Source organism: Glycine soja, chromosome 10, assembly GCF_004193775.1.
Source record: "Glycine soja cultivar W05 chromosome 10, ASM419377v2, whole genome shotgun sequence".
In the NCBI taxonomy this organism is placed as follows: Eukaryota; Viridiplantae; Streptophyta; class Magnoliopsida; order Fabales; family Fabaceae; genus Glycine; species Glycine soja.
Genome location: NC_041011.1, coordinates 427,179 through 437,662, shown reverse-complemented (window position 1 = coordinate 437,662; position 10,484 = coordinate 427,179). Strand labels below are relative to the sequence as shown.

General features: G+C 35.1%; 1 protein-coding gene across 3 annotated transcripts; it reads right to left on the bottom strand.

Moving 5' to 3' along the window:
- Positions 1-437: 437 nt before the first annotated feature.
- Positions 438-9,991, bottom strand: LOC114372359 (COP1-interacting protein 7-like). Of its 3 annotated transcripts, none has more exons than XM_028329865.1 (13): positions 9,553-9,991; positions 8,733-8,912; positions 8,205-8,325; positions 8,070-8,127; positions 7,888-7,940; positions 7,760-7,815; positions 6,599-6,751; positions 6,265-6,461; positions 4,421-5,787; positions 3,269-4,222; positions 2,218-2,623; positions 989-1,054; positions 438-870 (listed from the first exon to the last, which is right to left on the bottom strand). In XM_028329865.1, exons 1-13 carry the CDS (start codon positions 9,609-9,611, stop codon positions 803-805), a joined length of 3,738 nt encoding a protein of 1,245 aa, XP_028185666.1. In that variant the 5' UTR covers positions 9,612-9,991; the 3' UTR covers positions 438-802. The 3 variants fall into 3 exon arrangements, with proteins under 3 accessions (XP_028185666.1, XP_028185667.1, XP_028185668.1); XM_028329866.1 differs by having other exon boundaries at positions 8,088-8,127; XM_028329867.1 differs by lacking the exons at positions 8,070-8,127; positions 8,205-8,325; positions 8,733-8,912; positions 9,553-9,991 and having other exon boundaries at positions 6,599-6,705; positions 7,888-7,942.
- Between the last annotated feature and the right edge of the window lie 493 nt (positions 9,992-10,484).

The window sequence follows — 10,484 nt, the reverse complement described above, 5'->3', positions numbered from 1 at the left end:
GTGATAACCACCTGAAAAGTGAAAACTATGTCGTCAACAACTTCCAACTGCCGATAAAGGGTTATTCTCATTTTGTTCTTTTAAATAAATTCCTATTTTGATTATTAAAAACTTTTTATTCCTTTATAAATTTTTTTTCTCTATTAACTATTAAGTGATGAAGTGGCTAAGATTGAAAAACAGACTTGATGATTTGCAACTAAGACTAAAATGAAAAACAACCCTATCCTAAAGATATTGTTCTTAAAAATGTAATTACAGAACATAGAAACAAATGTCACCAATATAGTCTAATGTTTCATGATTCCTTAGGATCGAATAAATTGTGGCAATCATCAAGATTACATAAGTGTTAAGGTCCATCTAAAGTTGGATAAAATCAATTTTGAACAATTAAACATAATTGAATATGTATCCAAGTAAATGTCAACCAAAACTTTACGTTGAAATGTTTGTTTTTCTTTTTCATTGAAAAGTACGATAATTGATTTTCCTAATGTCAAAACATATAGTGGCACAATTTACATCACCAGATGCTGAACCAACCAATTCCTCAAGGATTCAGAATCAATCTCCCCATCTAGATTTCCAATAAATTTGAGAAGGTAAGCTCAAAAGGGCTATCAAAAAGAGGGCCTAAAATTGCTTTTGGTTAAGAGCTGGATTCCAACAGGAAAATATTTTCAGCTAGAGTGCTAGACACACAGGACCATTGAAGCCCCCAAAAAAGAAAAATAAAATTAAATTAAAAGAATCAAGTAAATGATCACTGTGTCAACCTTAAGTAACAGCATAAATTCTGTCAGGCCATTGTTATCTTTTTTCCTTTGTTGCTTCGGAATGGCGATAACAAGGAGAAAGAGCGAGAAGCTGCATAAGAATGATGTGTTAAACATGTTCCATACTAAGAATATTAATAGGAATCTAGATGATAAGATAAAGCAAGAGTTTATTCAAGTTCACTTGAATAAATTGAGCAAGTGCTTACACTTTGGAGGAGTTGCACTGGTTGTGAGAGTATCATCACGAGAGATCAAATTCTTCAGAGTATGAACTAAGACAACACAGCAAATCCCAATGTATGGTCAGCTTGAGTATCAGTCATATGTTACAGATAAAACACAATATGGTTTGACCTTCTATCAATTGGTCACATGACAATAATAATCACAAGGCATTTTATAAAGGAGCAAGGATGAATATATTAAAAGACAAAGCAAAAGCTATAACTTTCTAGTACTATATCTAGATGATAATGTCTTTTTTTAAAAGAAAAACAAAATAGGAACAGTTATTCAGGATGTGTTGTGTTTATTTTCACTTTATTCCAGTGTTGTCAAGAACAATGGAAGCGATGCAAATAAATAAATGATGTTGCAGTTCCCTGCGTAAGTTCTTGAAAATGGAAAACAAAATGAAAACAATGCCTCATTTTGTAATTATTAGCAAAAATATATCCACTGAAAATGAAAACAGAAAACAAGCCAAATGCACCTTGGATTTTCACTTAGTCAACAGTTTTTACTCAATGATTGACATTTTCTAGTCATGGTTTATGTTCATTATACTTTCTCAAGTAACTTGCGATTTTTAGTATTGAGAAAGCAAACCATTTCTGAATGTTGGTGCAAGTGAAGTCAATACCAGATCAATATGGCCATCCATGACAGCAACTAGAATGATTTTGGTTTAACCAACATGCAATGCAGTTTAGGTAAATGCATATGCCAGAGAATACATTACTTATTTCAAAAAATTGATTTTATGAGATGCTATGCTGTATGTTATAATCTTGAATCTTCAAAGCTATAGATTGATGTTACCAAAATGGTTTATATATTTAACTTTTTTATGGCCTTTAAATTAAATGACAAAAAATCTGAAGGGAAAGGAGTGTGTATGTCAGTGTTCGGTATTGGGGGAGGGAGATTCATGAACTCATTTAGGTACTGGCAGCTTTGAACTAATGGGTTTGGAGTCCACAGTTTAGTCCTTACTCATCAAAGTTGTGTTTGATATTTTTAGATTAATAGTTTAAACTAATTGGTTGGAACACAAGGTTTTGAGTGTTGTATGGATCATGGTATCAACAATGTGATTTGTAAAATAGAGCTGTTTGAAGTGAAAGTGTACCATATATCAGAAAGTTCTCTAAAAATGTAATTCCTAATATATACTACTATAGTAATATGCTGGTTGCCATTAAGATCATGCTACCTTCATTCGAGGAACCATTAGTTCCAATCTCATTTGCTTCAGAACCATCAATACTGGTATTATCTGATTCCATGTTGCGTCCAGCAGTAGGCGAGTCGTGATTCTTTCTTCCAAATTTTAACAGCCGTCTCAACCCTTTAGATGATTCCTTTACCTGAGGCTTCTCAATCACTTCAGGAATCTTCTCAAGTGTTGAGTTTCTGGAATCAGACACCAGTGATCTAAAAGTCTCCATACCAATTGATGCACTGTCCAAGCTTGTGGTAGGTGCTTTACCATGCTCAGAGTTTCGTGAACAACGATCTTCCAAAGACGACACTCGAGCATGCGGGGCATGATATGTTTCCTCAGTAATATGAATGCTAGATGATTTTGAAGGCTCTTTCCCTGTATCATTTGTTTTAACCTGATTTCGGAAGAAAATATATTCAAAATTAACTGATGTATAACAAGTTATCTCATGCATGGAGAATTCAGATAAACAACTACAACACACGAATGTCAACAACAATAAATCAAATTAACATTTTCTTGCAGGCATGTCAATGATAACAAATCAAATTAACAATTTCTGCCCATACACTTACAGGTCTAAAATAACATATCATTCCTGAAATTAAAAATTAAATATCAGCAAATTTATCCTAATCATAGAATTGAACATAGATTTCTCTTCCCCACAAAATATCTTACAAGAGTTTGTAGAAAAACAAAATTTTAAAAAAGTGTACCTGCTTTTGATGTTATGCTATAATGTCACTTTCACAATCTAAAAAAAGGATGTAAAGTTGGTGGTACATGCTTGTGCTTCACCAAACATAAATTAGAGGAAACATATTAGCTGCAGTTTCAAGCCTCACACAAAAAACATGTCACTATAATTTTTTTAATATTTCATATTTACTGTTATTAGTTTAAAAGATCATATGCTGTCAGACAGACAGAACATTCACAAATAGTTCATGGTCTTTTTTCTTTTATGCATACTGATTGATTACAAGAGTATAAACTATCAAAACAGTTAACTATAAATAAATTTATGAAAACACACCTTGGATGATAAGGGTTGCACATGTGATTTGCTCTCCGAGGTTTCCATATCTACTGAAACTGGGGCATGAACAGCAACATAACTTGACACTGTCTCAGGTTTCTCCTTCACTTTATCATTGTCATACTGTCTCTTTGGTATCCCTGTTTTTTCTTTTGACTTGTCATTTTTAATATTGGGGGCACAAGGTTTTTCACGCTCAAGCATTACAACAGTCTTTTCAATTATAGGATTATCATCTTCATCATCTATAGGTGAAATTCCAAATTCATTTTTCTTTAGCATAGTACCTTCAGAATTCATAGAAGATTTGTTAACATTTAGCCTCTGTGTCCTCTCTTTAATTGATGATTTATTTTGGACAATGCTGCTAGCTTTAGGTGTTTTAATTTTTAGTTCGGGAAGGGTCGCAGTCTTGCTTTTATCATGATTCACAATTGCAGAAATCTTTCTGATCTCAGTTTCATTAGCTGCTTTAGTCACTGAAGTTGTCCTAGAACCTCGTGGTTTAACAGAGACTGAGGAAGTATGACGAATGGTACTGATTTTAGGTTCTGACAATCTTCTAAGTCTTGCCATCGATGCCTTAGTATCAGATGTACCATCACCCTTCTCTTGCTTAGATTCGGGCAGAGAAGGTGCAGATCGGCTTAATTTGTTTGTAGCTGAGTGGCTTAGAGTACTCAATCTGCTGGTTTTCGGGGCTTTTGAAGAATCACTGGATCCAACAGAAGCAATTCTGATGGGAAATCTTGGGAAGGGTGAGGATGAACCCGGCTCTGAATCACTAAATTTGGATCCTTTATAAGAGCTAGGTGAAAATTTCATTGGAATCTGTTTCTTGGTTTTCTGTGGTGGTGTGGATGATTTGGTAGCAACTGAATTACTCCTGGCAGCAATTCTGTTTTGCCTCTCCATTTTTAAAGCATCGAGGCGTTTTATCTCTTCCTCTTCCTAGTTATTATAAATAAAAGAGAAGAAATAAATAGATTTGAGAAACATATGAATGACCTTGAAACATGAATCTCTTATTAATCTAAATGTTAAACATACTAAAGTAATGTTAAGTTTACTTCAAATTTATGCTACGCATAGGCAATACAAACAAGAAAATGGGAAAGGGAGATTAGTAGGTAGGGGAATATAGATTACCTTCTCTTTCTTCAGTTTTTGGAGATCAGCTTTGTAGTTACGTAGTCTTTCAGCACGTGCTCTTGCTTCATCCAATGGACTTGGTTTATTAGTCTTTCCTCTCCTTATTGGCCCAACAATCTTTTTTACATCAGAACTATTTGGAGTAGATTTCGATTTTAGATTTTTATCCAACATCTTAGATCTTGGTTTGGTGTGAGCCAATAAACCTTTGTTCTTTTTATCTTGCAAAGCACCACTTCCAGCCTGAGCTTGCATTTCATAGTCTAAGGCAGGGCCATAACCCACTGACCCCTTTTCTGCTCCTCGTTCAGGCATCAAACTCAATTCATCTGGCTGATAATTGGAAGTCTTTTCTTCCTTCCTATTCACCTTAGGGAACTCGGAGTCCATGTCAATAGCATTTCTCTCAAAATTTCCTGAATCTTTGACTCTGACTATATATGAGTCATTGTTCGTATCATGAAACAACTTCCTTTCCAATTTATTGCTTGAACAATCTTGTCCATTGACAGATGCCACATCTGAGGAAGAATGTAAATTACCATTAACAGACTGTCCTGACCTAGATAACAAGAAATCATCATTAGATGACCTAGGCATGCAGGCCAATCCCTTTCTAATGCTATGCATATCTATGGCTCCACCTCCTTGAGCTTCATGCCTATTCTGCTCAGTAAAATCTATAGGATCATTGACTGCAACATGTTTTTTTCTTCTCACTTGATCAAACTGGCCTTGGTCAATGGCCCGTCTATCTTCATCTACTCCTCTCAGTAAACAATTTTGGAATGCTAGCCACTGTCCTTCATCAGCATCTTTCCCAGAGTCTGTTACTTCCTTATCAGATGAATTCAACCTTTTAAAAGATTTGTCACTGGATCCTCTTCTTTTTGAGGTCTTAACTGATTCATAAGAAACTTTATCTCCATCACTTTCAGAGGAATAATCTGAACATGACCCACTGCCCAAAGATCGTTCTGTCTTCGTTATGTAATTGATGTTCCGAATGACCACCATGCCAGATTTCTGTCTGCTGGATCGGCCAGCCTTCTTCCGTCGTTCTCCAGTCAGTGAACGCTCCCTCTCCATATCCATTTCGTCCCGAATTTCAGATTCTGTAAGCTGTCCATTATCCATGGAATGTCTTCTATGTCCTATTGGTGTTGAACAAACTGGCTGCATAAATGGGCTGTTTGCTGGATAAGTCTGATAGTAGGGTATCCCTTGAACTGGATATGGCTGAAACATTGGTAAAGCACCTGGGGAAGAATGAACAGGCCAAGAGGAGAACCCATTATTTGGAAAATGACCTTGAACATTATCTTGGTAGCCTGCAGTTGGTTGTCTGTCCATTGAAAACACATCTATAAATGTGTAAACAATAATGTTAGTACATTTTTAAGGGAGAGGAAATTTAGGCATCAGGAATTTTTCTAATTTGCTCAGATCTAGTATTCCTAATTCTTGGCAGGCAGAATTAACAATTTTATTCGATAAAACCCCAGTTAGTTCTTCTTTCCATTAATCATAGAAGATAAAATTTATCAAATTGGCAAACCCTTAAACCCATATTTGCAGGCATTGTTCACAGAACCTAAACAGCTACCACCTAACCTCCTACAACCCACTATAAGAGTTGTGTATGGCTTCCAAACCACCCTTTGTTCTTTCATATATCCCCAATGAATCTTCCTCCAACTATTTTCTCCCCTTAATCCACTAAAAAAAAATAACAATCCTTTCAATGACTTCTAGCCCTATGTTAAAATAAAGGTATGCACTACTAAGTCACAAACAGTGCACAAATATAAAAGTCCACATGTGCTGGAGTTGTCTGGTACCTGAATTAGTTTTCCCATTACTTTCCGAGTCCATTTCAGTATGGGATGTAGTAACCACATTGGAAAGTGTGACACCTGATGCATTTATTGCAGAGAAGTCAGCACGATTGGGTGTCACTTCAGCAGGTTCAATTTCAAGCCATTGGCCACTCTCATGCTTTCTTTTCCATAGAGAAATAAAATTTCTACATGCATCCCTGAAATATGACAAAGTTAGAATCAGCAATATCATCCAGAAATCACATATATGTTATCAACCAATTGACCAAGAACCCAACATCTCACTAACCATTATTTAAGGTGAAAAATGGTTAAGAAAGATAATTATTCTTACATCAAGCATGATGCTTCAAAGCATTCAGCAAATGACATCAAAGCTGGCATGTAGTTGATGTCAAAACCCGCAGCAACAGCACGTGCAAATGCCATTCCTTGCTCTTTCTGCAGCAAAGATTTACGTGTCTCCAGGACTTTCAAAAGCTGAACTCTAAAACAATACATAAAGAAGGGAATACAATACAACACAGATGTTAACAACCAATTTTACACAACGAACAGATGCTCAATGAGTACAACATTTTAAAAAGTACCGCTTTTACATATGTGAACTACACAATAAGGTTTGGATGTTAGCTTAATTAATTTTTATAACAAAAATTCAGTCAATGTCACTTCATTTATCATATATTAAAGTGCTAATATTAGTCCACTAAATTCAATAAGGAGTCCTTGTGATGAATTGTAGAGAACCTCGTTGGAAAGGGTGGAAGGTCAACCCCAAGTACGAGAAATTTATTAAATTGTTTGCCAGAGAAAATGTTGGCAATCACAGTATCCATCCATAAAGATAAGAGAAGACCTGAAGATTTCAAGATAGCATATTATCATGTTGATAAAGAAAGATAAGATGACAACAACAACAACAACAACAACAAAAACCTTATCATAGGGCAAAAAGCAAGGGGAAGAAAACAAGGGTAGAAGTTAGTCACTAAGGAATCAATTGTTCCAATGTTCCCAATTGCAATTCATGTATTAGCAGATGTTACAAAGCCCAAATAGAATTAGATAAAAAATTTATTGTGTGAAATTCAGGTCAGCCATGGGCACTTGGTCTACCCAGCTATATAAGCACTTATCATGTTCATGAATTACCCGATGTGAGACTATTCTTAACACGCCCCCTCGAGCCAGGGCTCGTCACCACAAAGCGAGGGCTGGCGGCACCCACCGGACAGAAGCAGAATATGGCTCTGATACCATATTAAATTTTATAGTGCAGCAAAGGCATCCGAAAGGTCCCCTTAAAAACCGGTTCATAAGGGGGTGGTCTACCCAGCTATATAAGCACTTATCATGTTCATGAATTACCCGATGTGGGACTATTCTTAACACTTGGAGCATTTTATATTAATCATACACAGTTGTCAACTAAAATTTCCTACTGGATGATCATAGAAAAGAAGAAAAAAAGTTGAAGAGATATAGAATTTACTTTGAGTTTCCTTCCGATTTGGTGCTTCCATTTGTTTCAGGTGGCAGTGTATCAGACTGGCACATATGCACACAGACATTAGAAAATAATAAATCAATATAAGAATATGGTATTCAAGACCTTCTAACCGTGTAAAGAATAATAGCTTTCTCCTCATTCGTATCCTGCTGAGTCTTCCTGCCTGAGCAAAGCAGCAAGTCTTTTTAGTTGCAAACAGTAATAAATTTCAGCAAAGCTTTAAATATATCCAGATTTGTTGAATACAAGTTAGTTAATAGTTTTACACAATAATAATTTGCAATAGAGGTACCAGTTCTTTCAAAATTACCTTCAATGCTTTCCACATGTTTTATTTGGTATTCTTCCACCTGCAGATATACAAGTTACTTTAAACAGACCTTTAATTGCGGTGATTGAATTTGAAAATTGTTAGATATTTACTTACAAAGCTAATCCCTATAGAATTATTTCCTTGAATTGCAATTGCCTCTTCAATTTGTGCAATTTCAGATTCTATAGTATACACACGTTCCAATACCTCAGGAGTGCTAACAAAGCGAACAAACCTACAGAAGCAGAGGAAATTAGTTCAGCATGCTAATTTATATACAACTGAATCTCACCATGAATCATTTGTAAGAGGACAAACTTTAAGTTTCCAACCTTAGAGTTGCAAGTCATTTAATCTGTGTTTAACTTTCAAAGGCATGGTTTCATTGTATTTCCCCAGTACTTCCCTCTTCTTTTGAAAGAGTAAGAACACAAGAAATATAAAAAGGAATTTTGAAGAACATATTACACCAAAAACAGTACTTCCAAAACGGCATACTAGATCCATGTTGAGTACTGGAAGAAATGACAACATTGAATAAGCATATTTAAACAAAAGATCAGTGACAATTCAAATTCCAACTTCCAAAATACATTAATAGGAATAATTAACAAAATAACAAGTTATGATAACTAGCCACACCTTTCAATTGTTCCCTTGGTAAACCATGAGGCGTCACTGCCATGCTCAGGCACAAGAACAATTGAATAACCACCCTTAGCTATTTGATCTTGAGCAGCCTTCAAGTGGGATAGAAATGGTTTGAGCAAACCCGACGCGACTTTCTCCTTCTTTCCATTCACAGTTATAAACAAGTCAAACCTGATTTAGATATAGAGAGGAGGGTGAAAAATCAAATCAACAAGTCAAGCAGAAAATACCCATGACCATCGTTTTGGATGAGCTTTAGTATAGATCAATTAGTGACCTAAAAAACACTAGTAAAAATAACATACACTCCCTCAGTTGTTAGTAGCCCATTTCTTAAATTCAAGTTCTTCTAGTACTGAAGCTTATAAGCAACACATTACGCAACTGTACTATCCAAAGAACTTCAATAGTGATCACATAACAAATTAACCACCGATGAAAGTGCCCACATCAGCTACAACATTTATAAATAACTGGAAGATAACACACTCTAGTTTAAAAAAAAATCACGTTGGCTTCAATCATTTCAACACACTTCGAAGTAAAATGAACCGAATCACTAAATGAATCATAGTCCTCTAACTCAAGCTATCATTACTTCTAAAAAGATAGTCAACTCCATTTTAAATCACTTTATTATGACTATCAAATACCCCAAGTGCTTAAAAAAACACAAAATCAACACGCTAATTTTAGTTCTTGTTTTCTATTTGTGGTGAGAAATGGCACAAATGATAAATAAATAAATAAATAAATAAAACAAGATGATCAAAAATACATTGATGAATGGGGTAACAGACGCTATTATTACCTGGTTCTAGTTGGTGTGAGCTGAAACACAGCTGAATCCAACCTAGTAGAAGAGTTCATTGTGAGAGAAACCAAACCAAAAACCAGAAACTGGGTTTTCTTTTCTTTTCTCAGGGATCACACATTCACACTTGAGTCTCTAAAGTGAGGCTAAGCTCACATACCCAAAAAGGGAAAAAACAAAGTTTCAAAATGGAGTTAGACTTTGGTGACTTAAAAAGGCAAGCTTTGCTTCAAAAACATGCTTCAGGGTCCAAAAAGGGAAAAGGGTAAGTTGCAAATTGCAAAGAAAACTTAGAAAATGGGGTTCTGAAGAAGAAGAGCTTCAATGGCTTCCAAAGAGAAACAAAGAGGGAAGTGTGTGTGAGACAGGATCCAACGTTGTTGTTCTTCTTTGGATACCAACTCAGAAGGGACCATCAACTTCCAAATTCTTCTTCACACACAAATATCACAAAAAAGGGTGAAATATTTTCGGAACTGTGAGAAAATAATGAGGGCAGAACCGGGATTTCACAAAAATTTGACAAATGGCAACATAGTGACGCTATCAGAAACATAGTTGTCTTTCGAAATCGACAGTATTTGCATGAAATTACCTTGTTGCCCTCAAAAAGTTTTTTTTTTCTATAGTTTTCCATTGCAGAGTACCGTTGAAGTTGAATAGACGCCCTATTATTCAGCGACTATTGCAAAAATTGATTTTTGGTGAAGTGATATAGTTTTTTTTATATTTTATATTATTATTTTAAAAGTAAGTTATTGATTTAGCACAATTTTTTATTTAATGCAAAAAATTATTTATAATATGTTTGGAAACGTGTTATAGAAATGCTTTGGATCAAAATTGAAAGAGCTCAAAAGAATTTTTAGGCACTGAAATTTTCTTCTCATTTTATGCATTAGAATGTATAATTTTATGTTAAATATGTT

Excerpts from the sequence above, each read along its gene's own strand:
- LOC114372359 (XM_028329865.1), bottom strand. The coding sequence starts at position 9,611 with ATGAACTCTTCTACTAGGTTGGATTCAGCTGTGTTTCAGCTCACACCA. Across the intron at positions 8,913-9,552 it reads CTCACACCAACTAGAACCAG|GTTTGACTTGTTTATAACTG; the intron begins GTAATAATAGCG and ends TATCTAAATCAG. Across the intron at positions 7,816-7,887 it reads AAGCTATTATTCTTTACACG|TCTGATACACTGCCACCTGA; the intron begins GTTAGAAGGTCT and ends CATATGTGCCAG.